Source organism: Misgurnus anguillicaudatus, chromosome 17 (genome assembly GCF_027580225.2).
Source record: "Misgurnus anguillicaudatus chromosome 17, ASM2758022v2, whole genome shotgun sequence".
Taxonomy (NCBI): domain Eukaryota; kingdom Metazoa; phylum Chordata; class Actinopteri; order Cypriniformes; family Cobitidae; genus Misgurnus; species Misgurnus anguillicaudatus.
This window is the reverse complement of record NC_073353.2, coordinates 12,463,841-12,491,300: the sequence shown is the minus strand read 5'-3', so window position 1 is coordinate 12,491,300 and position 27,460 is coordinate 12,463,841. Positions and strand designations below refer to the sequence as shown.

The 27,460-nt window shown below is 37.8% G+C and overlaps 1 protein-coding gene across 9 annotated transcripts in view; it reads left to right on the top strand.

The window, feature by feature from the left end:
- The window catches only part of myo16 (myosin XVI), a 269,807-nt gene that overhangs the window by 62,601 nt on the left and 179,746 nt on the right, over positions 1-27,460 (top strand). For all 9 annotated transcript variants that reach the window (XM_055214652.2, XM_055214651.2, XM_055214654.2 and 6 more), the window contains exon 2: positions 24,865-25,125. In XM_055214652.2, coding sequence (XP_055070627.2) covers positions 24,900-25,125 — 226 coding nt within the window. In that variant the 5' untranslated portion in view covers positions 24,865-24,899. The remainder of the gene's footprint in view (positions 1-24,864; positions 25,126-27,460) is intronic.

Below are 27,460 nucleotides of genomic sequence, written 5' to 3'. Positions count from 1 at the left end.
CATAAACCTCACACCAGAAGGACAGTTGTGACATTTTAAACCAGCCCCTGAAAAGTTAAAAACACGAAGTCTTGGTAAATTCCATGTACAAACACTCGACTGACTTTCCCATTGTAAAGATACTGTTATGTCTCTGTGCTTTTATATTTGTGCATTGAAGACCCATCACCTCTGATCAACATCACGAAATGATTGAATATATCTTCATATATCAAGCCACTTTTTTCATCCTCACACTAGTTCATACATGGCAGGTGTAGTAAATATTAACAGTTTAAATAATTTTTTATGCGTGCTCCCACTACACTGTTTTCTACCGGCTGGCTATTGAACCGGAAGTCTCGCACCGGAAAGGAAATATGTCACATCACTTACTTTCGCTTTCAAGAAAAATGTGGATATGGAAATAACTGGGTTATGTTAAATTATATGGAAATAAAAATGACAATATATTACCTTTGTACCATAAAACCGTGCTGGTTTTATAGTCAGTTGTCAGATGTGGTTTGGGATCAGCTTTCATCTGTTTATCTCTCTGTTTTGTTTGTATTGGTTCAGTTGAAACAGCATCAAGATTTTATAGTCCATATGGCACTTCATATACCATCGTTAGATTGTTTGGCATTGATAACAGTCTAAACTCTCCTTTTAAAACTACATCGCAGTGTAATACACAGTAAAGCCGACCGTATGCAAATTGGTTTTTTCATTGTCCGTCTGTGAGCCATTTCAACAGGTGTGGTGCTGTAAGCAGATAGTTATCTCTCCCAGAGCAGATAAAATCATCCGTCATGTTCTCGAGTCTGTGCCTGATTACCATTACAGATCAGAAAAGAGAAAGGACTTGTGTTCATAATGAACTCAATACAGGAATCTGCATTCATTAAAAAGTCTATCTTACAGTTTTACTTTTAAATATCTTCTTGCTAAGGATTTTTTTACCTGATCACACATTTCTTGTAGCTATTTCACAAGGTGGCAACTTCATATTAATTTGTATGATGTCATTCATGCAAAATTTATGATTATCATTAAAAAAAAATCTTAAACCCCAACATCATTGTTGTGAAAGCAGATCGTACTGATTTTAAGTCATACAAATTAGCCACCTTTAACATTTTGCAGTGGAGAGAAGGCATAATTGTGTTTGGTTGTAGATCTTTTGTGTATTATTACTGATTAAGTCATCTTGTTAGGGAAAGTGTCATCTGTTTAGTTTAGTGATTACTTACCAGCTGTTGGTCAAATTATTTGGCTGGTTTGGGCCAGTTAAACCTTTAGAGACTTATTCGAATTTTATCTTTTTTTTTTTAATTTTGCAAATGCGTATTTCACTATAAATGTCAGTTTATTTAAAGTGTTATTTCAAATTAGTTTATTGTTTTTTTTGTGTGTTTTGTGCTGATTTGTACCTTTCCAGTGTTCTGTATGTCACCTTTAAATCAGAAAGATTGCAGTCATTGTCTTTTAAAGAAATCTTGTTTAATGCATTTTCCAAAGTTTTTCTAAATTTATTCCATGAAATCTATTGAGGCTCAGAAGTGGGATTCCTGTGTTGTTCCATTTAGGGTTGAGAGGGCAAATTAGATTACTGAAACACTTCACTCACAGCTAAAGGGTCCCTATAGTCTATTACATTATATTGCCTTTTTAAATGGTATGTGTCTGACCTCTTTTCTCCTTCGAGACAAGGAGGTTAGGAGCAGATTTGTGGTTTAGAGGGACAATTTTGGCAGGTTGTAGACATGTTCTAGAATTGATTTATCCAACATAATCCTAAACGACATTTACATTTATGCATTTGGCTAAATTTTATCTGCAGTAATTTAAGGTGCAGAGCAGACAATCTGTAGCCTGGTCCAACCAGACTCTCGTACATTCATTTCATTTGTACAGAGAGTCTGGTCACGCTCCATTGCAAAGCATTACTTCCGTTAAGGAGGGTCCTCTGTTGAAGTTTAAAACTATTGGATCTGCTCAGAGTCATTCAGGATCTGCCATAGGCGATTGCTAAAGTGTGGTCGTGATGTATATCATGCGCCAAAACCGGTCAGAAACAATATGTTCGAATGATCAGACCAAAAAAACTTAGCAAACACTGTTCTTGCTCCGGCTTTAACTTCTGTATTTTCGGCAGTTTTGCAACAATGGACCGAATAGCTTTTCTCACGTCTTTCTCTGCTGCCATTACTGAACTCCAACTCAACGTCATCGTTCTTAGCCACCCCCATCTGTTCGCTGATTGGTCCTGCAGATTTTTGCAATAGAAAACGAAACTCTACACAGCAATCCCAGACGTAGTACTGAAGCTAAATGAAAATTAAGCGGAAGCACGTAGGAGGGCGGAGCCAGGCTAGACAATCTGTTTGTGTTACCTTGGATAGAACCCAAGAACTTGAAGTTGCAGTAACACCAAGCAACAATTACATCCTTTGTCTCCTTTATGTGATATGTTCTATTCACCCAGTATACTGTAACTTGATCTCATCTGTTTTTAAGAAAAAATGTCATATATAGAATAGAATTGTGGTGTCCTAATATGTTTAGGAAAAGACTCTTTCTATGTACATCCAAATCTGTTTTCACAAATAGAATAGAATAGAATAGAATAGAATAGAATAGAATAGAATAGAATAGAGACCAGAGACAGAATAGAGAGATAAGATATAGAGTTAGAATAGAATTGAATAGAATAGAGACATAATAGAATAGATACACAGCAAATTGCCCAGTGTTCATTTAACTCCACTGGTGTAAATTGTACACTTTTCAGGTGTATATATAGGTCCCACCAGCTTGGTGTTAAAGTAACACTTTTAACAGTGTTGAATATATACCCTTAAACAGTGTACATTATTTTACACCAAAGGTGCGTTCCATTCGACCGTAAGTGGACTGCGAAGTGGACTTCATAGGGTATTCCGCCATCTTAAGTGAGATTCCAATCCGAAGGGAGCGAACATGTTCAGTTCGAAGGGCACTGCGCACGGCATAGGGAATCAGGGAACATCGATACATCACTTCACAGGAAGTGGAGAGCGATAATCACCCAACTGTCATTGCGCGCATCACGTGATCACCAGTCAGAACGGTCAGACCGCTATGCAATTATATGACAATCGTTTAAAAACACACATATATACACATAATTAACCAAATAAAAGTTTACTTTCATATTTGCATGACAGTTACAGCAGGGCTTCAATTCTGTTAATAGTCAAGTAATAGCAGCAGTAGTCAATTAAAGTGTATAATAAACATACGTTTTTCATTACGTAGTACTCAATGTTTTTTTATTGTATAGTGTACATATTTTAAATGTGATAGTTAGGGTTGCCGCGGTGACGTAATTTTCCCACCGGTTAATCAGCGCGTCACAAACTCGGTGATCCCGGTATCACCGAGTGGGAGGGGCTTATAAATAGGGATGGCCCGATCCGATCACGTGATCGGAAATCGGCCCCGATCACGTGGTTTCAGACTCGATCGGAATCGGACGTTACCTCCCGATCAGGACTCGGATACATGCAGGGTTTAAAATCCATTAAGGTCTCGCCCTGCTCCGCGCCAGTGTACGAGCTGCGCTGGTGCGTGTGAACTGATGAGAAGAGAATAGGCTTGTTCGACTTCATGCAGCGCCACAACAACCAGCAGCCGGATGACGTCTAAGTTCCGCGAGAGCGATTTAAAAGCAAACTCCTCCGTATGATTTCGCGGATCACTCTCGCGGTAGTTTGACGTCACCCGGCTGTCGATTGTTGCGGCTCCGCATGAAGTCGAACAAGCCTATTGACGTGCTTTCAAATTCATTCATAGGCTTCACACTCGTGCGTGCAAGGAACCCACGACAAAACCGAGTTTTACCGCTCATTTAAACGACGCGTTGATCGTTTTTGTCACCATGTGCTCAGACGCAGCTCCGCGTCTCTCTCAGAACCTCAAGAACGCGCATTCGCGCAGGATACTGTAGAGATGACATGAGAGATAGAGAGAGAGGTAAGAATGGTGCCCACGTCGAGAAAACTTAATAGAAGTCTAGAAACAAAGTATTAAAGTATGTATAGCCATGTCACTCATCTCATTACAATATGTTAACTAGATAACTGGATACAACTGATTGTATAGTTTAATAAAATAATGTATTTTGATTATACAGATTAATTACGACCTAACTATAGGTATTTTATAACTAACTGCTGACCATCTATCTAGGGAATATCTATGGCTATTTTATAAGACATATTGCTGAATCAGTGTGTTGTTTTTCTTGTTAATTGAGTCTGGGTAGTCTATCTTATGCCTAGAATTAGTCAAGGAGGTTGATTCTTATAACTTCATTCAAAGTTTGATCAATTGTGCATAATGACATGTGCAACAAATGCATATAGGGTGTCAGACTCATAGATTTGCATAATTTAAAGTTCAGGTTTTAAAGTTTGGGTCAACATGTGGCACAGCTTTAAAACCGAAACTTATAAAATCCTATCGGAGGTCCAAAATGTCATTGAAACACACCAGTGGCTTTGCTGTCATCAGGATTAAACATTTTACCCCTCGAACCCTCCCTCCCAACAGAGCATTCCCACAAAACAAATCCCAATTTAACCCCTGTACATATACTATATATATTCTCATAATTTTTTAACACATCTGTAGTTATGCGCTGGCATAGAGTTAGACTCTTTTGACTCCACACAGAAACAGCAATCCGTGCGGCATGACATAAGGAACATCCTGGTTCTGTTTTTTTCGCTCTTATTTATTCTTTTTTTATGTATTATAGAAGTATCGGATCGGGACTCGGTATCGGCAGATACTCAAAATCAAATGACTCGGACTCGGACTCGAGGGCAAAAAAACCTGATCGGGACATCCCTACTTATAAATGCGCATGCAGACGTGCACATTTTACTTTCACTTTTGAATTACGCAAGTGTTTAAATGCATCGCTTGCGTAAGCTGCGTTAAATCGCCTATGAATTTGCGTGCAATGTGAGTGCAACAGCTGGTTTACTTAAGTGCTTGAGTCAATGTGCGCAGGTAATTCTCACAGAACCCGCCAGTCCCAAGCAGAGCAACCGGCTACTTCTCCATAAAAGCGCTGCTTGAATGATGGGTTTAATATTTTTCTTGATGAAAAACACAACAACAAAACGATCTCGCTTATATTAAACATCATATGTATATTATAACAAAAACGAGCAAAGCACGCGGCTTCTGTCATCATCTGGTCAGTCAGCTCGCCTTGCAGACTCTGACAGAAATAAATGAAATCTGACACCTGCGGCTGCGCTGTGACGCGCGTTCAGCCCCGCTGAATTCAGACAACAGACACATTCAGTTGTAAGTGTTTGCTCTCTCTAACGAAACTAAATGATTTAATTACACGAAAATATCAAAACGACGGTGAAAGACGGTGTCGCGGTGGGCAAGTGATATAACCGGTGAGAGGCTGAAGCACCGGTTATCACCGTTTCACCGACTATCGCGGCAAGCCTAGTGATAGTAAATAAAAATTAAAATATGAAATGTAGTCCTATATAAATGTATGTTATATCAATCTGCGCGACCCCGTCGTTGACTTCTTTGATGACGTTTGCAGGCCGTTCCAAATGAGCAGTTATTGTCCGTGAAGTCCACTGCAACTGATATACCGTGCTCAGGGAGTAGGGAGCAGTGAACACTCCGCAGGGACCCTGTCGAATGGAACGCACCTCAAGAGTGTACAATATACTCCAGAGTACATTATGTTTTACTCCCCACAAGAGTGTATTAAACACACATTTAGAGTTTATTTTTACACTGAGGTAGTGAATGTAAAATCCCTACCACGCATTTATTTTAAAAACTGCACATTAATTAAGGTTAAAATCTGTTTTAACACCACGTAAGTAATGAACATTAATACATTTTTAAACTGTTTGCTACTTTTAACATATCCATACTCAAAATGATTGCAGTGTATTAATAAACAGGTCATGAACATTTTTAAAACAATCAATATTTATTTTTTTCCAAGAATCAGTTTGTAACTGGTTTTCACAAATACATTCAGTACAGCATGTTTACTAAATACTGGGAACAAACACATTAGTTCAACAAAGCATTAAAGTTAATTCATTTTATATGACTGTCCATGTTTTGTGTGCAATTTCACATTTTCAACATATATAAAACTGTATAGGGATTAAGATTTGTGAAGGTCTACAACTTTACTTAAAAAGGTACATCCAAACAAGACCGGAGCACAAAAGCACTGTCTAAAATGAAGGCCTTTATATAAAAACATGTATAGGAACAATATAAAGGTCATTTTGCTGAAATCCATAAGATGTTTGAAGGTCAAACGGCTTAAAGAAACGCAAGGTTTCCACATTCAAAATAGAGACATTCCTACAAAGCCCCTCTTGGACTTGAAATGAGTGTAGATGTTCAACAAAGCATAAAGTCTCAAAATCACAAGTCAACAAAAAATGTTGACCATCAAATCCAATTATATCAGTAATCTTACTGAAGACAGGAAGATCATCTTTCATATCTGAACAAACAAGAAGACCTGAACGGTATTCTGTCCCAAAACAAGAAATCCAAGTAAAAAGATCAACATAACAATCAATGTCGATTTGCAGTTTTTCTGCAATCAATTCACAGTTTAACAGGCTACAAAGCTGAACGCTTGATACAGGTCCACACTCAATACACTTAAATGGCTGGGATTCCCAGTGGTATGCAATAGACATCTGATGTTTTAGAGCTAATGACTTAGTAATATTTTTGAAATTTTTAATACTTTAAAAAAAAAAAAAAAAATTTTTAATTTTTTTTTAAAAGAACCTAAACATCTTATCAAGAAAACTTTGCAACAGTACTTAATTAAGAACCTTGGCCCGAAGATCTCCGATTCGAGGGCTTTCATGGGTAATGCCTACATCAATGTTGTAGATGGTTGTTTGAAGAAAGGTAAACATATTGTGCAAAGCAGCATCATATGAAATGCCAAACACATAATGAGTTTTGAAAAGTTCATCAAAGGCTGAGAGAGAGGACTTAGCCATGCAGGGAATGAGCTGCCCATCCAACACAATGTAGTACTCATGGATGCTACTCTTCGAAGTCCCAACTGCCAAGATGTAGGGCTGTGTTGTCTGTGTTGATCCAAGAACTTCTTCAAAACTGCAACAGGACTAAAAAAAACAAGTACAAACTGAAAAAACTTAATTATGACATTACAAAGAGAGTGCATATACATTACAATAAGGACATATTATTAACATATTTCTATTTATTAAATATCATATGACTTAATTCATTTAATTTAACAGCCAAAAAAAAACATCTTACATTGCCATCTTACATTAGTGTTACTGCAACTATGAAAAAAAAAATCACTATTTAAATACCTGACAAAAATTACCTACGTATCACCACACATTGCATATCAACACTCTTACATAACATTAAAAGTAAGCATACCTTATGAAATTTTGCTGCACGGTCTACAGCTTCGCGCGCACTGATCTTGACAACCTTCTTGTTTCCGCTGGAGGGTGGTGGTGGGAGATGCACCAGCAATAAGAGGGACGACATCTCACTGTCCCAATCTATGATCAGAAAAAAAAAACTATAACAAACCTATAGACAGAAGTATTTTATGTACACATGAAATGATTATCTGTCCTCCTTTGATTACCATACATACTGAACTACCTGTAGCTCCATGACTGGTGTTGCATTGCAGTTCTGCCGACTGAATCAGACAACTCAGATGCAGTGACTGGGTCAGGGCTTTGGCTTCTTGAATGACTTTTTGTTTCAGACAAGAGTCCCACTTCTCCAGAAGCTTAGATGCAGTCTCCACTCCAAACAATAACTCAAAGTCTTGCAGCACCTAAAATGGTATATGGATAAAAGCATGGAATTATTTGTCAAATTACTAAGTATTGCAGCTCAAAAGCCCTTTTAAACAAAGACAACAACAACTCATAGATGCAATACTTACCAGTCCTTTTGTGTCAAGAAACCTCGGAAATAAAAAAATAACAGAGGATGACTTTTCAGGATCATGGATCATTTTCTGGCGATACTGAAAGGTAGATTTCATCTTTGCAGCCACTTGCTCTGGATCCAAACAGTGTTTCAGAAATGAAATAGCTTCTTGACAACGATCTCCCTCCAGCTGCATTTCTGATGTAAAAAATGCTCTTTGAGTTCCAGGTCCCCTTCTTTCACAAGTGGCCTCTGAAGTAGTGGTCCTGCTGCAGCGGTTGTTACGTTGAACCGTTTTAAGTCTCCAGGCTATGTACCCCGAATTACCTTCTGCATCGTAGAAGTGTTCCTAAAATGAATGCAAAACAATTTAAAATTACAGCAGTTACAACTTAATTACAAACAGCTTATAAAAAATATATTACAAAAGAGCCTTTAACTCTTTCCCCACCAACAGTTTTTTTTTAAGTTGCCAGCATATTTATGATTTTCAAAAAAGTTGAATGCCTTCTGGAGTTGTGTAAGAGTGCCATCTAGTGGATGATAGCGAAAATATGGATAGCCGAAAAACTCGTCATTGGCAGGGAATGGTTTGCCCTTAATTGACGAGATAACTCGTCATTGACAGGGAAAACGTCTTTGACAGGGAAAGAGTTAAGAAAAATATTCATTTGAAAAGTAAAAAAAACTCACATAGCCTTGTCTAGAATAAGGATCCTTGAGGGAGGGGAACAGTGTCACAATCCCAACTGCATATTTAACCCTGACCTCCTTAGGTGGAATACACCTTGGTGGACAAATAAAGCTACACTGTTATATGCAGTAAAACTGCTCAATTGACTACAGTTAAAATGGTTATCCCCATACTGTATTGTCAAACCAAGTTAAACTGAGAAAAGGTAATAAAATCCTTTACCCTACCCATGTTTATCAATCATGTCTCCAACCAGTGCATTAACAAGAATTCGTCTTGTGGAATCTGTGATTTTCCCTGTTTTTCTGTATTCCTGAAATATCTTCTCTCCTGCAGGCTTTTTTTCTAAAACACTTTTTACAAGCTAAAAAAACAAAGATAATTTGTAAATATGGTAAAATTAATCTAGTAGGTTGTTTACACTTGGTATTAAGATGTGTTTTCAGATCACAAATAGACGATGTTAACGCCAGGTGTAAACGTGTTCAAAGTGCTTTAAGCTTATCCACTTTCGACCACTTTCAACCACATTCAGATGTAGTCGAAAACACATCTGATTGCTTTTGTAGTGTAAACGCACATGTGGTTGAACGTGTTTTCGAACAGCCACACAAGACCGCCTACTCTCTGCCCATTTTGTAATCTGAGGTACTGAGTAGGGGTGGGACAAAAAATCGATTCTTGGATTAATTGCGATTCGGACGTGGGCCGATTCTGAATCAATTCACAAATGTCAAGAATCGATTCTTGTATGTTAGTTTACAAAATAATAACGTGACGTTATCAGAACCAAAAGGCGGAACTCAACTGGGGGAGCGGTGATGCACACGGACAACTTAAGAGCGCGCACTGCACGAGCACATAGCGGAGCTTACAAGAGCAGAAGAGAAAGAACACTTTAAATGCACACACACCGTGCATGTGGATCAACTCCTGCATGAGGCAAGAATGCGCATCCTTGTGAATTTTGGAAGTTAAAAACGACTGAGCTGCAGTGGCCTGGCAAAACACATTTGAGACATAAGGCGCAGCAACTCAAAAAGACCTGCGTGTTTCACAATTACTCTAAAAGACCATAATGACAAATTCGCATGTGGAGCAGCAGTTAACTTATGTGCGATCTACCGGCATTGCCTTTGCGATCGACGTATTGGACACCCCTGCCCTAAACCATCCGCTGACTGTTTAGATATAACATGAATATACTTCTGTAAAAATATGCACATAGTTTGTTATTCAGTCGATGGGTGCGCTGCATTATATAAATACAGTAATACTGCCAATCACTGTGTATAATGATGATGATTAGACGCTTCGCGTTTGTCAGTTCATGGAAGTTAATGCCGGTTAATATATAGAATTAATATGTCACGTTTAATTACTATTTTTAATGTCTTACAACAGAAACAGGACATATATGTATATAAGAATGACATTTTTTCCCTTAGTTGCATTAAAGTACAGTATATGACAGTTCAGAGACTAGTAGCAAAAGCGCAAACATTAGTCTAACTTTGAGAGCAAATGTGCCGTAATGACGTCACAGATATGCAAATTAGTACGTCAAGAATCGATTCTGAATCGAATCGGGACCCTAAGAATAGATTCTGAATTGATTCATGAGGGTCCAAGCGATTCCCACCCCTAGTACTGAGCACAATGTTTTACATCTTTTCTGACTTCTAGCACGAACACCCACTGTACAGCACTCTCTTTAAACTTTCATTGACAAAACTAAAGCAGCCGCTCTCAGCGTCTTTTATTAGTTGTATTTTTCAATTGCGTGAAAGCGTGTGTTGTGCAAGCTTATTTCAACGATTGCTCTTAAATAGCAGCATGTGCAGTATGTTTACACACAACACAAGCAGAGGACATTGACAGTTCACGTCAATTTAAACCCGTCATTACTTCCGCTCACGTTTAAATGACAGCAAAGAGACTCGCCCACAGTCTACAGACCATCCCCTTATAGTAATTAGGACAGAAGCGGTCAAAAGAGACAGATTTAAATACCAGGTGTAAACAGAATGCGTCTCACTCGTCCGCTTGTGATCCGATCGACGAAAACACATCTTAAAAGCAAGTGTAAACAGACCCTAATAAAACAACATTCACATTTTTAAGCAAGTAATGTACCTCCTTAGCTTCTTGTGAATGGTCAACAGAACGAGCTCTTTTAGGTGAGAGGAAAGGACCGTCGCTGTCTGATGGCTGTGTGTCTGATGAAGATGCAACTGAATGAAGTGACAGCGTTTCAGTCTCGTTTGCAGATGGAGAGGTTATGTTGGCAGGAGGATCTTAAAATCGAATAGAAAATTCAAACTACATAATAACTTTACAATGAATTAATATATAACTTGATAAAACCTGTTACAGCCTTTTATACCTGTAATAGCCACAGCATCAACTATCGTCCAAAGAGTGTCAGGCTTTTGCTCAATAATGTCTGCAAAAACATCTTCATCTACTTCTGTTCCAGTCTCGTCGGCTAAATAGATGTTATGATCTGGAGAGATCCCAAATTTTTGCTTGACTGAACACACAAAATGAACAGAAAAGCACAGAACAGAAATATGTGAATACAACAAACATTTAAATAAAAATTTAGCTCATCCATTATGTAACATACTTAATAAAATCGGTAATAAACTGAAACACATAAAATGTAAAATTGTAATAGTCAAATATCACAATCCAAAAGAAAACTTACCATCCTTAATCAAGTCATCATATGCTGATCCATTATGCTTTATGTACTTTTTATGATGTTGGTACTGCACTTTAAACAGCATTCTGTCGGTCACTTCGATTACTTGCTTTAAAACAAAAATAAACATTAGAAACAAGGCATATACACTAAAAGGTTGTGGTATGCTGCTTTGACGAGCTACTGAATTACTTGTATGTTGACACACATTACATTTACACGTGACTTTAATTACCTCAAAGCTGGCATTTCAAAAAGGTTAAATTATGGTTAATGTTCCTTAAATTTCAAGATTTCGATTACCCTGACTAGAAGCATTACTATTGTACCTCCACATGTGCAAGAAAATGGCCAATTTACCCACACTCACAAATAGTGCTTTGGAATTATACCTTTTTAATTACTTTTTAATCAGTTTTACCGTTATACACGTAACTTACTACAGACTCGGAAGCGGAACTTTCAAACATACTAAAAATCACAAAGGAGTCCTTTTTGACTGTCATTATTTATAATATCAAAAATAACAGGATTGTAACGTAAAGTCTTTCTTTAACTTTCATAACGGTCTGCTCTGCTTCTATAGTTGATAGAGATAGAGATAGAATAGAGATAAGAAGATAAGGGATAGAGATAGAAAGAGAAATAATTGAATAGATATAGAAGATAAGAAATAGAATAGAATAGAATAGAATAGAATAGAATAGAATAGAGATATAATAAAATGGGTATAGTTGATAGAGATAGAATAGAGGTAAGAGATAAGGAGATAAGGGATAGAGATAGAAAAGAGATATAATCTAATAGATATAGGAAATAAGAGGTAGATATAAGAGATATAGTAGTGATAAGGAGATAGAATAGCGATAGAATAGAATAGAATAGAATAGAATAGAATAGAATAGAATAGAATAGAATAGAATAGAATAGAATAAAACAGAATAGAGAGAAAATAAAATAGATATAGTTGATAGAGATAGAATAGAGATAAGAAGATAAGGGATAGAGATAGAATAGAGATATAATAGAATAGATCTAGGAGATAAGAGATAGAGGAATAGAATGGAGTTAATAGAATAGAATAGAATGGAAAATAATTAATGTCAGCGAAGCAGCATTTTCAGTAGGTGTTCGGCTCTTAAGGGCGATTTATAGTCGTGCGTAAGTTCTACGCCGCAGCTACGGCGTAGGCTATCCGTAGCCTGTGCGTAGTTCTGCGTAGCCTGACGTGCACCTTGCAAAAATTTTAACAGCTTGTCAGATCTACATGGACCGCAAGCGCCGTGATTGGTCCACCAGAACCCCTCCCGTCAGGTAAAAAAACTGCGTCATAGGTATTTCCGTTTGTGACGGTGAAAACAAAGATGAGCCAAGTTGAGGAGTGATTTAACTCAAACTGCATCAAAAGTCGCTGTCTATTTACAACCCCAAAACAGAAAAAGTCGGGACACTGTAGAAATTGTGAGTAAAAAAGGAATGGAATAATTTACAAATCTCATAAACTTATATTTTATTCACAGTAGAATATAGATAACATATCAAATGTTGAAAATAAGATATTTTGAAATGTCATGCCAAATATTGGCTCATTTTGGATTTCATGAGAGCTACACATTTCAAAAAAAGTTGGGACAGGTAGCAATAAGAGGCCAGAAAATTTAAATGTACATATAAGGAACAGTTGAAAGACCAATTTGCAACTTATTAGGTCAATTGGCAACATGATTGGGTAAAAAAAAGAGCCCCTCAGAGTGGCAGTGTCTCTCAGAGGTCAAGATGGGCTGAGAATCACCAATTCCCCCAATGCTGCAGCGAAAAATAGTTTTCTGAGTTTCTCAGAGAAAAATTGCAAAGAGATTGAAGTTATCATCATCTACAGTGTATAATACCATTGAAAGATTCAGAGAATCTGGAACAATCTCTGTGCGTAAGGGTCAAGATCGGAAAACCATACCGGATGCCCGTGATCTTCGGGCCCTAAGACAGCACTGCATCACATACAGGAATGCTACTGTAATGGAAATCACAACATAGGCTCAGGAATACTTCCAGAAAACATTGTCAGTCAACACAATCCACCGTGTCATTCGCTGTTGCCATCTAAAACTCTATAGGTCAAAAAAGAAGACATATCTAAACATAATCCAGAAGCACAGGCGTTTTCCCTGGGCAAGGCTCATTTAAAATGGACTTTGGCAAAGTGGAAAACTGTTCTGTGGTCCAACGAATCAAAATTTGAAGTTCTTTTTGAAAAACTGGGATGCCATTTCATCCTGACTAAAGAGGACAATGACAACCCAAGTTGTTATTAGCGCTCTTTTCAGAAGCCTGCATCTCTGATGGTTTGGGCTTGCATGAGTGCGTGTGGCATGGGCAGCTTACACATCTGGAAAGGCACCATCAATGCTGAAAGGTTTATCCAAGTTCTAGATACATATGATCCCATTCAGACATCGTCTCTTTCAGAGAAGACCTTGCATTTTCCAACATGACAATGCCAGACCACATACTGCATCAATTACAACATCAAGACTGCGTAGAAGAAGGATCTGAGTACTGAAATGGCCAGCCTGCAGTCCAGATCTTTCACCCATAGAAAAGATTTGGTGCATCATAAAGAGGAAGATGCGACAAAGAAGACCTAAGACAGTTGAGCAACTAGAAGTCTGTATTAGACAAGAATAGGACAACATTCCTATTCCTAAACGTTGGTCCTCCTCCAGCTGTTCCTTATATGTACATTTAACTTTTCTGGCGCCTTATTGCTACCTGTCCCAACTTTTTTTGGAATGTGTAGCTCTCATGAAATCCAAAATGAGCCAATATTTGGCATGACGTTTCAAAATGTATCACTTTCAACATTTGATTTGTTATCTATATTCTACTGTGAATAAAATATAAGTTTATGAGATTTGTAAATTATTCCATTCCTTTTTTACTCAAAATTTCTACTGTGTCCCAACTTTTTCTGTTTTGGGGTTGTACTTCCATCACTGCTGGTCTTCTCAGATCATACACAACAAGTTGCTGTTTCTTCTTCGTTTGTGGGTTAACTTGCCAAGCTTCTTCTTTTCTGACGGCCGCGCTGCTACTGTGGTTACACACGTGGATACTGCCTACCAGTGGTTTGCGCGTCAACGCGTAGGACGACGCAAAAGTATAAATGAAAACCGACGCGGAACCTACGCCGTTGCGGCTACGCTGTAGGACCTACGCACAACTATAACAAGCCCTTTAGTCTTGCAGGGGTGCAAGATGAATCTTATAACACTAAACTTCATTCACCCCATAATACTTCATCTCTTAAAGAGAGAGAGAGTTTAAAGGAACTTAATTCATCTACAAAAACTTGTATTTATTTCCCTGGCTGAAAGCCTTCTGGTGACCTAAATTATTGGAGTAATTACAGCTTTCCACCCAAGCCTGAGAAAGAGCGTCATCCTTTTCGCTGCCTAAGGGAAGGGGATTGATGTACATATGATTACTGTGATTAAAGTGGCCACATTAGCAAGGTCAAACAAACTCTTTGTAATCCTTACAGACTTTTAGGCACAAACTTTAGCTGAATTTTCTTGTTACAGAATCTTTTCCTAATGTGAGCTCCTCTGTTCTGTTGGCATTTCTGACTGGGATGGGTGGTGAATGATTTCATAATGCATGATGTATGTGTCTGGCATGAGCTTGACTGCAGGCTTGAGCTGAAACCTGTGAGGGAATGACTGAATAGCAGCAGTAAATGAAGCTTTAGAAGGAGAGTGCCCAAATTGATTCAAACGTTTCCAGCCATCAATTATTTATCAGTGCAAAAAAAAAAACTTTGAATGTAAATGGTGATACATCCACTTATAGCAGTGAGTGAGATAATGTCGTTTTTGGTGCATCTTCAAAATACTGTTGACATCTAAGCCATGTCCTGGTGGTTAGTGCAAAGGATGGGACTTTTTTTTCATTGAGATGGAAATCCAAAAAAAACTCTTCACAAGTGTGTCAAGAAGTGGCTCAATGTTAATTTTGCAATTACAGAGCTGAATGTTACACTACAGTCTAATTTGTTTAACAACAAGAGCCATCAAAACTGTCATTGAGCCCATTACTTGAAATTTTGGTAAGGAAAATATGTCTTTCAGGCTTCAAGCAGACCAAGTTTTTCTTTCAAAACAAGCTAGATGGAAAGCAGCTGTTTAAAACTGAACTCTGGAGTCTCAAGGCTATTTTAAACTTGACACAGTCTTTTAAAAATAACAAAATCTTTGATTTTGATGTAACTGCCAAAAAGCGTCAATGCCACATAATCAAGATTAATGTGGTTTTAAAGTAATGTCATGTTAAAAAGTGATTAATGTTTGGTCATTTTAATGTCTGTCTGACAATAAGATTAAAGATTTATTGGCCTATTAAAAAGATTTATTGAATGATGCCGATAGCAGATGCAGGTTCGAATCTGGCTTTCATCCTGTCCTGACCCCACATTTCCCCTCTTTTTACTATGTCTATAAGTTTAATTGGTGAAAATATTCTAAAAAACAAACAAACAAACAAACTATTTAACTTGATGAATAGAGGATGCAGCTATTGTGACATTGCAATAGACTTTCTGTTTGAGGCTGTTTATTGTTTACATACATGCACAAATCATTTTATGCCCTGTAAGTGTAGCTAAAATGTGTTTTGCAAAAATCAGTTTGTTTCCTTGTTATTGAAGAACAATAATACTTTCAGCTTTATGTAATGATTATTGCTCAACATTTTTAAGCAATTATGTCATTGTGTTCTTTTGAATTCAAGGATTAGTCCACATTCATAAGAAATTTTCTGATAATTTACTCTTTCCAAGATGTGTTTGTGTTTCTTTATTCAGTCGAAAATACTTTTTTTTAGGAACATATTCCAGGATTTTTCTCCATATAGTGGACTTCAATCGACCCCAATGGATTAAAGGTCTCAATTGCAGTTTCAATGCAGCTTTAATGCTGCGTTTACACCAACCGCGTTTCAGGCGTCAAAATCGCGTCTACTGCGCCTAGTTTGCTGCTTGAACAGTTTGAATGCATTCGCGCGTGTAGAGCGAAGTAGACGCGTGGAAAAAGCAAACATTTAGAGAGAGTTACCAGTTTATGTCCCCACTGACACTCTTCCAAGCGAGGTCCTTTTTATTCCTGTCTCTATAGAAATAACAACTTGTGTTGTATAGCTCTGGGTGACTGCTCACGGACAATATCAAGCATTCCTTCATGTTGAATGAGTGACTCCGGGCAGGGCTGCCGCCACAGCAGCAAGCAGGCTCCTAATTGGTTAACGTGGCGCGAAATTCCGCCAAAGTTCAAATTGTTCAACTCGGGCGTCAGCCGGCAATTCGCGTCAAACACAAAATGCACAAAAAGCACCATTCGCGCGTACCACGCGTACCATGGCAGGTGCTCAATTCGCGCAAACTAGACGTGCGAATAGGGCGGAAACGCGTCTTCCGCGCCGTTCCAAACGCCTCATCCGCGCCGCGAGACCTCCAGACGCGCATCAACGCGTCTTCACATTGATTTAACATTGAAATCACTCGCGCTTCACACCTCTACCGCGATTGGTGTAAACGCATCATAAGTGCTTCAAACTGAGGCATAACCGTACATTCACACTGTGCGTAAGCGTTAACGCTTCTCATTTACCTTGATTGGGTGACGTCATGCGTTCCAACTAAATTATAGATCCACGCAAGCGCCAACGCATGCTTCAGCCAATTAGATCGCCTTATGCAGATAACCTACACTCTTAAAAAAAATGGTTCTATATCGAACCAGAAATGGTTCTATCACCCGCTTCATATATGGAACCCCCAAATGGTTCAATATAGAACCACTTTAATGGGTTCATTAAAAAGAACCCCAAATGGTTCTTTGAATTAAAGTTAGATGGTTCTATTTAGAACCATTAAAGGTTCTTTATTATTATGAGTAATTTATTATTGATAAGAAATTATAACCAATCCAGAAAATTATAAAAATGTATTATTTATTAATTTTATTATACAGAAATATAAATCTATAAAAATTACTTAAAATCACATCTCTTTATTCTGTATTAGACAGCAAAACTTTGGTTTACATTTAAAATGTCTCATTACATTCAACCATTTAGTTATTTAATTATTTCCATTAAGCATTTTCACATTTTAATAAACATACATACTTTATATATAAATAATATATATAAATAAATTGCATCTCTGTATTAAACATCTAAACTCTTAATTACACTATACATTAAACATTTTTGTTCAAGTTATTTCCCTTACGCATAGATACTGTACAGTATATGCAGTACTAATTTTTAGTAACTTTTACATGTGTCTGAAATGATGAAAAGAAATCACGGTAACACTTTACAATAAGGTTCATTAGTTAACATTAGTTAGCTACATTAGTTAACATGAACTAATAATGAACTGCACTTATACAGCCTTTATTAATCTTTGTTAATGTTAATTTCAACAATTACTTATACTTTATTAAAATCTTGTTAACATTAGTTAATGCACTCTGAACTAACATGAACAAGCAATTAAAGCTTAAATTTGAATTAACTAACATTAACAAAGATGAATAAATACTGTAACAAATGTATTGCTCATGGTTTGTTCAAGTTAGTTAATACATTAACTAATGTTAACTAATGAACCCCACTGTAAAGTGTTACCGAAATCACAATGCATTTAAAGACAATTCATGAACAATCTATTAAATAGAATGACAATTTACACAAGTTGATTGTACATTTGTTTTGTACAGGTATTAAAACTTAAGCATATATTTTATAATTTAAAGTCACTGTGTGCTTAATGGCAAAAGGGTATTGAACATTGAGGAGAAAAAAAAAACGCAAACAGTTGCGGGGCGGAACCAAAAGGAGAGTGAAGAGGTTCTGCCCGGACCGGTTTGTACAGACACCGGCACTTCCGGGTTCCCCGGGAATCCCCGCACTCGCTGAAACAAGGCACAGCTGTGTGAGTGACGTGGCGAGCGATGGTTGGGCGAGCCACGCCATGGAGGAGGATATAAAGAGAGAAGGTAGAAGTTACTGGAAGTAAACTTCCGCCTTGGGCAGCACAACGAAGACCAGCCTCCAAAGAGTCCACAGGCTCTGCTGATCCGGCGACCGCTAGGTAGCGGGCGGAAAGAGTGCGGGGCTGGTCCGGGCGAAAGGATGGCGTGGTTGTGTATAGGAAGTTACTTGTCAGAGTGAAGTTTGATCGCGTTGGATATACGCTGCAGATGCCGGCTGGGTTGTTAGTCGTTCAGGTGCTGAAATACGTAGTTCTGCTACGGCTGGGAGCTGTGGAGAGAGAAGAAACACTGTTCAACAGTCAAGTAAGAACCTCTTGAAACGGAAATACACAAAGCTTTCTTGAAGATGTGTGCTGTGTCCTTGTCGTCCGTACTCACCTTAGGAGGGTCTTGGACCTTTGTGGATGCCATCAGGGGCCGCCGCGACGGTGTGTGCCCAACCCACCCAGATACGCTCTGTAGCGGTGTTCCAGCTGGAGTCACGTGGAAACCCCTCCAACGTCCCTGGCCCCGTAATACTCCCCCTGTGGGCACGACGCGAGATTTTTAGATTCCCTTTCCCATTCCCCACTTTAGTTTTAAATAATTTATATAAAGTTTCTATTTTTATATTTTACTTATCTCTGGTTTGTCTGGTCATTGGGGTGCTTTGGGACCTCCTCGAGGTGGAACTAGGAGGAGCATGATCCGCGACAGGGGCGGTCCGCTTCTCCGACCTGTGACACAGTCATTCCACAGCCTGTGATGTCAATGTCTTCCACATATTAAGTTCACATTGTCCATTATAAAGTTGATACTTTCAGATTTGAGAAGATCAGGAGAGCCGTTGAACACTATGGTTGGTGTGGGACCTTTGGGTTCCTGTAAAACAAACATTTCACCTTTTAAGTGCTTTTTACCAATTAACAGAAGCCATCAAATTATCCCATAATAACACAAAAAAGTATGACAACTAGGCAAGCGACACTCACGAACCAACAAGACTCATAATAATTGATGTGTAGCTGTATGCTATTTAAGGGTAAACAGAGTAATATTTTTATATTTGCATTGAATATTACTTTAAATAAAGTGCCTCAAATGCTAACTAAATTACAGAAGACTTACACTATTTACACAGTAAAGGAAGCTGGGATTTTCTTGAAATAATGCTTGCAATAACATAAGTGCAGCATTCCTCACCAGACCTACAAAGATACAAATTATTGTACATTAGGTACAGATATCAATTACAGGGACATTTTACTCAAAAAAGAAAACTCATTCACTCACTCGTTATTTCAAACGTTCACAGTTTTCTTTCTTCAGCAGAACACTAACACAAAAAAGATTTTGAAGAATGTCTGTAACCGAACAACTCAATTTAATGGACACAAAACCAATGCAGGTCAATGGGCACCATTGTTGTTCGATTACCATACTTTTTCAAAATTTCTTCTGTTGTGTTCTGCTGAAGAAAGTGACGATAATTTTAATTTGTGGGTAAACTTTAACTCTTTCTCAGCCAGCGTTTCTTAATTAACAAGTTTACTCTTCAATGGCAAGGAAAAAGTTTATACTAACATTATTTTCATATTTTCACTTATACAATTTATAGGTGCTAGAACCTTTACATTGACAATGCAAATAAAGCTACTTTACACTGGACAAAGAACAAACACCTTCTGTGGTTTCCTCTCCAATGAGATTGGCGTAGAGATGTTTTTTACTTCCTTCTTTTGCACTCCTGATGATGTTTGGGGCCATTTTATTTAGAGATGTTTCCATGATCTTCACCAAGTCTGTTCCAAACCTCATTGTTATTCCATGCAGCATCTTAAAACACAAAATCTTTATATATCCACTTTCAGACAAACAAGTTCCTTAAAGTCTACATTAACTTGAGGTTGCAATTGATGTATTTTTCAAAACACAATATTCAATAAAAAAATTAGTGTGAAATATACAGAATTTAAATTAAGTCCTCAAACACTTTACAGTCTTTAATGCTAAATTCTAAATGAAATACATACAGTAAGAATTAGCATTAAAGCTACAAAACACAGATTTCTTTTATTTTGCTCTTTGATGAACATTAGTGACAGAAGTCAGATTTACGAGGTCCTTTTAAGCACCTTACCTTTTTGCATCAATGGGGTTTATATTTTAAAGCCAGTGACGTGTCTGATCATTTATTAACCATGGTTATCTGTGAGGGAGAGGAAAAAAAGCATATAAATTACACTTCACAAACCAAATACACATAAAAACCTGAACAGGTTTGGTTTTTAAAACATTTGAATGTTAAATGTAAGTGTCTTAACAGCTACCATCACATTAATTATTTGTGTGCATCACAGAAAACATGCATATCTAACGTTAGACTTATTGCGGATACGAACGCTGCACTGCAATCGTGCATTTATAATACAGACCAGCAGAAAGTTCTTAACTGTGGCCAGCAGTTTCCACTTTCCTTCAAGGTTTAGCTCCAACCCTGATAAAACACTCGTGAACAAGCGAAAAATACTCACGGAATATGTGTAAAACTGCGACAAACATTTACATATAATTTCCCTTCCACCGTCTTCCACCCGGTTCCTTTGACCATGCGCTTAATTGAAATAACACCCCTGTCTCGAATTTCGTCTCCTTACAACACAGCTGTCTTATTGTGATTGGCAATTTAATTTAAAATGACAAAGAAATAAAGCAGGACTGTAACGTAATTCATTAAAACCCGGAACAAAATGTATTTAACAGAGCTTTTATAATGACGGTTGACGAAGCCCGTCAGTGCTTTAACCAGCAGTATTTTTTAACTGAGGTAAATATTATAAATGTAGCTAGTATCACTATTTAGCACAATACCTACTCTAACAAAAATAAATATTAACTAATTATACTAAATATTTCAGTAATATCGTTTCAAAAATGTAGAAAGTTTACTTACCTCAGGGTACAAACAAGCAGAAATGCCGGTGTTGTGTCGAACTCAGTTCCCCCCATGTTTCCCTTTAGTGTAGTGCTTTTATAGCGCTTTCATCACGTTACATTTAGAAAGATTAAAGATTTGAATTGGTTATACTAAAAAGGCATAATATCATGTATTTTATAATACAATTTATTAAATATTTCATACATTTGACAGTTTTCTATTAGGGTATTTCTTTTAAAATATAGCCTGTCTTTTTCCTTTTTCCTTTACTGGTTGTTTTAAAAATGTAATGTTTGCATACATAATTAAATAAATATTATACATATAATATGATTCATACTGTAAAAATAATTGACTTACCATTAAGAACAATACAGATACATTACAGAAATGCACACATATACATCTCAGTAGCAATTAAAACTTTAAATAGATAAATAATAAAACCTATAACGTGATAAAAAACGCCATAAAAACACCACACTGAAGGGAAAAATAGGGGGAACAGACTTCGACACAACACCGGTCCGGAGTCCGAACTCCTCAGTTTGAAAAAATAACTGTCACGCCTTGAGGCTCATCTTCGCGTATGGTGGTGGTCTGGTTTGCCTCTCCACATCATAACCGCTCTGGTTTAATAAACAGAGGAATATAAACACACACACATACATAAATAACATGTTTAATATAATAAAGCTTGACGGTGAAAGATTTTATACCCTAAAATTGCCAAATTTCCCTCAGACATCACACGTAATTGAATTAAACACTATTGGGCGGTTTTCTCGGACAGGACTTATCACTGACTAAAATACTGACATCTCTTAACATATGAGTGCTATTGTTTTGTCTCAAAATGCACGCCAGTATTGTATTTTATAAGGTTTGTTTGTAAAAATGTCCAAATTATAATTAAGACGGAGTCCTAAACCCTGTCCGGTATTATCTTAACTAAAATAACTCCACTTTAACTCGGACACATAACATAACACACACTTTAAGTCGGTCACATAACATAACACACCTTTATATAACTTACATGTTTACAAAAACGTCGAGTATTTGCGTCTTTGCCAATTAATATAGTCTAAAATTAACATTTATTTACAAACACTTACCTGACGTGACCTTGAGGAAACGGCTGATGACTTGTGTCGTTGTGGGAAACAGTGAGTGATTCCGGCTGTTACATGCGGAATGATCTCAGATGAAATGACCTGTGATTCAGATCCTTCCGAGTTAAGTTAAGACATTTTAAATTAAAAACTCACGCACATACTGTACATACACACGCTCGCGCGCACACGGGTACGCACACGGGTATATTTAGAAGTTTTATTTAAGATTGTTATGATATTGGGACTATTTCTCCACCCGCTCCTTCAGCTCTGAAGTTCAAATTCGGATGCAGTCCGGTTATAACAAATGTAAAAGATATGAAACATCACTCAACAGCAATATCAATTGGGTGCAATCCTAAAATATGATTTAAAACATAACCCTTTCATTGTTAAGTATGAGAAATTAAAATGAATTAAATCGCATGTTTAAACGCCACAGAGATATCAGAGCCAGCAGTCTGATGCGCTTGCCGAGGCAAGGCTGCGCTGGGCGGGGTGTGAGCGCTTAAGTGTCTGTGATTTTCTGGAGCTCATATGGAGCTCATCTACGTCCGAAAGTGTCCGAGCACATTTTTAAATAGACGCTATCTATATTAACCGACCGCATATTTAAACTTTAAGCACATACATTCACGCATGAACAACTCTTACAATTACATTTTGTGACCAAATAACAGTAATATTATGAGCATTTTGTTGTCAGGAAACATAGCATAAGTCCACATATTTACCTGATTTGTCTTAATTAGTTCACTCAACACTAGCCATTCTGAATGTTGACTGGATTTGAAAATAACCGTTCATTTAATATTTTAAACACAGATCTTCTCAACTAGCTCCAACAAAAAAATTGGTTTAACTTAGGCTATATATTTTTGCCCGTCCAACATTTCATTAGTTGGATTTTTTACAGTGTACACTAAATATTAGTAGCCTATTTGTTGACTCTCTCTTTATTTGACCACAACCTATTGACACAAAAAGGTTTGTGAATGAGTTGTGTAGGTTTGTAAATGAGTTGTGTAGGTCTGCAATTATTGTGTAATCTTTAGTTTACACTTCAGTCACAAAACGTGAATTATAGAACCATTTTAATAAAAATGGTTCTTTGCCTTCCAAGGGTTCTATATGGAACCCGTTTTTTGGTAAAAGGTTCTATTGGCCAAGTATAGAACCCCACGGTTCTATATAGAACCTCAAGGAACCTTTTTTTTTAAGAGTGTAGTGCAGAGCCAGCCAATTACTAGAGAACAGAGGAGCATGTGTTGCGGCCACTGTGATTGGCTGTTGGCCACGCTTCAAACACGCCCTGCGTCAGGCGTTAACGCCGGCTACCCATATGCACCGTAAAACTCTTATCTAGCGAAACAATTATCATAAAAAGTACTTTTTTTACCACAATTCGCGTGTGCGACTTTACGAATTATGTAATCAAGTCAAAAGGTCACGCATGACGTATGGGAAACTACCACTTTAGTTTTTACAAGTGTGGAGAAGGAGGTCCATTCAAAACTTTTTGTATCTGGAATGACAGTAATCAATGTCTTTGTGTCAGTTTATTGTTTAAAATGGTTCGTACGTGTGCGTTTCACATACGTCATGTAACCTTTCAACGTGATTACGTAGAGTATTGAAATGTATGAAATTATGAAGTATATAATTTTCTTATGAAAGTGGACTTAACCTTTAAATGCCCTACAATGACCTACATTATTTCTTTCAGCGGGAGCAGTTTACACCTTTACAGTATTTACAGTCTCCCGCAGATCCCAAAGCATTTGGCTGGCACTTCTTTAGCCGTACATTGTGCATAAAAGAAGAAAGCTGGCTTTGTTCCACACTACTGCAGCAGAAATGCAGAGTCATGACAATTGTGTCTCTCTGTTGGTGTGTGTAGTGTGATTCTCCACTCGCTCAAGGTTAAACAGACGGGCTATTCTGCACAGTGCGCTATAGATAAGATTTAACTGGACTAAGCTTTGCAGAAAAGACACATCTATCTGTCTTGGATCAATCCTATAGCCTAAAGGTATATAGGCTTTGTCTCCATCATCTATGTTTGTAGCATGCAAAGCTAGGATTAGCGCATTCCAAGTGTGGTATAATAAAAAGAGTACAGTATGCTATAGGTACTATGTCTGGTGCAATAATAGATGAAGTATTTTTTCTGTGCACATTAAAGGATTACTCCACTTTTATTAAAATCCTGATAATTTGCTTACACTATTCAATATGTGTATGTCTTTCTTGTCTATTGAATGTTCAGATATATTGATTTTTATTCCGTCTTCCCTCTTGTTTTCACTTTTTCCCCCTCTCACATCCTTTCTGTCCCAACCTGCCATATTATCAACGCCATCCCTGCCTCTCTTTGCTCCTTGCAGGTTGCTTTCAGCTATGTAACGTGTTTAGGCAGAACATGGAGATAGACCAGTGTCTGCTGGAGTCTCTGCCGTTGGGTCAGCGTCAGAGGCTGGTTAGACGGATGCGTTGCGAGCAGCTGCGCCTCTACTACGAGCGAGAACGGACGCTGCAGAAGCAGAGCCTCCCCAAGTCCCGGTCAGCCAACCGCAAAAAACAGAGGATCAGCTTTACACCTCCAGACATCATCCAGGACGCCATCATACGGCATGATGACAAAGAGGGTACGTGTGATCTAAGATGTTTACACAAGATGCATTTTTGTGTTAAAAATTGGAAAAGTGCAATTGTATGGAAACAAATGCACCTATATGGAGGTTGAGCACCTAATTGCATTGCTAAAGGATGTATATCCCACCTCCAGAATCATCTGATTGGTCATTTATTTTAAAGGGCACCTATTATTCCCATATTTACTAGATGTAATTTAAGGACGGTTTCACATTTGGTGCGATTGCCTGGTCCGAACCCGAGTTCGATTGCTCCCCCTCCCCATCCCCCCATGGACTGTGTTCACATATTATTTTTGCATCCGAACCGCGGTACGCTTGCATCATCAAGCTGCAGCGGCGCATTCTCATGTTGCTTGGCAACCGCTGTAAACGAGAAGACGACAAGCGTGATTGACTAACTGCAAGCAGAGAGATGATTTCTAAATGTCTCCGCAAAAATTGACGGTGGACAGACCGTTGTCATCTAAACGACTTTAGTATGTTTGCGGCAGACAGACGAAAGTGCGTTTCTGTATTATTTCTTTGAAAACAAAACCAAAGGTTTAAAAAAATAAGAACAAAAGTTAAGCAAGCATTCTATGCATTTTGTTGTCAAGGTAAGTGCACGCACACAAACACATGTCTGTTTTGGTGGGACATTCCATATAATACGTAATTAACAGCGGTTCACTTCCGCGATTTGGTACGATTGCGCTCACATTAGCAGCGAACCGATCTGGAGTTCACATGAAACGAACCCCAGACCACCCTTTTTAAGCGGACTCGAGTACGTTTCGCGGGTGCGCAATCGAGTTCGGAAGACAGCGTTCACACATCATCCACAAAACTCAGTGAGTGCTTTTAGTTAAAATAGATCTGATTCCTGTGAACACATATGAGACAATAGTATCTCACTATTGAGATATGGCGGACAGCGCATAACTTGCTGAGGGCGACAAGAATTGCAGGACTTTCAGTCAGTGACCATGGGTGGGGCTTCATCAGTGTGACATCACATTAACAAGAGAATCAAAAACAGCATGTCTTATAGGACTACTTTGCTTTAATGTAGATTAAAAAGAAGGAGTCACAAACTTTCCACAAAATGTTAACCACTGTATTTGCTATTGTTTAAAGAAATTGTTTTCCAGAAATGAACCCAAAGGCATTATTTGTAATGATCAGATTTAAAGGAACAGTATGTAAGAAATGTATATCAATTAATCATAAAATGGCCCTGATATGTCACTAGACATTAAGAAATCATTTTTATTTCAAATTTTTATAGCCACAAGTTTTGTTATTGCAATACCAGTTTTGGCCACATTCCTACATACTGTTCCTTTAACATTTATGGTGTGTTTTAGAGTGTATAGTGATGCATTACTTTTGTATAAGCGTATTGGTGTGAGAGAGCATTGTTGAGATGTCGTGTCCTAGTCTGCTGGCAAGAAAAGGCCAAGTTAATTTCCAAAAGGCGATGTGTCACATGAGTTTCCATTAGATGCTGTGTATTAGATCATTCCTCATGTTGATTATGGGCCAGTCAAACAGCTAATATTCAGAGTGTGCTGCCACTGCAGGGACAGGCAAAAGTAATTTAATGAAGAGGACAGAATGACAATCATAGAATATCCACCTTCTGCCACCATGAGCAATGGTGCAGGCTTAATAAACTCAGCACAGGTAAGCTATTTCTGTCTGTGACTTTGCGTATAGGGAGTGACAGAGCTTTTATCATTTAGCATTTGCTAGATTAAGGTGAGAGATCCCTCGTTTTTAAAGTAGTGTCACACTTCTCAGGAGAACATAACTTTTAATTGCCCACTTTTTTCACTGTTCATTTTTTTAAGTAATTAAAGAGCACCTATTGTCAGATTCACGATTTTTTACATTTCCTTTGGTGTGTAAGTGTGTATTAGTACATGTGAACGATATGCAAAAGGTACAAACCCCAAAGTAAACGATGACGCAAATTATCGTCTCCAACGTAAAGTTTTCTTGGATTACAACAAACACAAAGATTGTAGGCAACAGTTTACTTCCTGGTATTGGTGATGTGGACAAGACCGACATTATCATAATTCCTCCCACTTCAGACTCACAGCCTGTAAGTTAACTTCTGTTAGCATAGAGACAGAGCGCCGTTATGCAAATTTGAAAACCACGCCCACCGGGGGGGAAATCAATCCAACCGTCTCCATTGACTTTGTATTGCGAAAAGCCGCCTCCTTGTCATTTCTGGCTTATAACAAAAAACTGAATAATGCCTAAAAGCTGCTGTGTGACAATATGTACAGCTAACAAGCCAAAGAACCCAGAAATAAGTTTTTATAAGCTGTCGAGC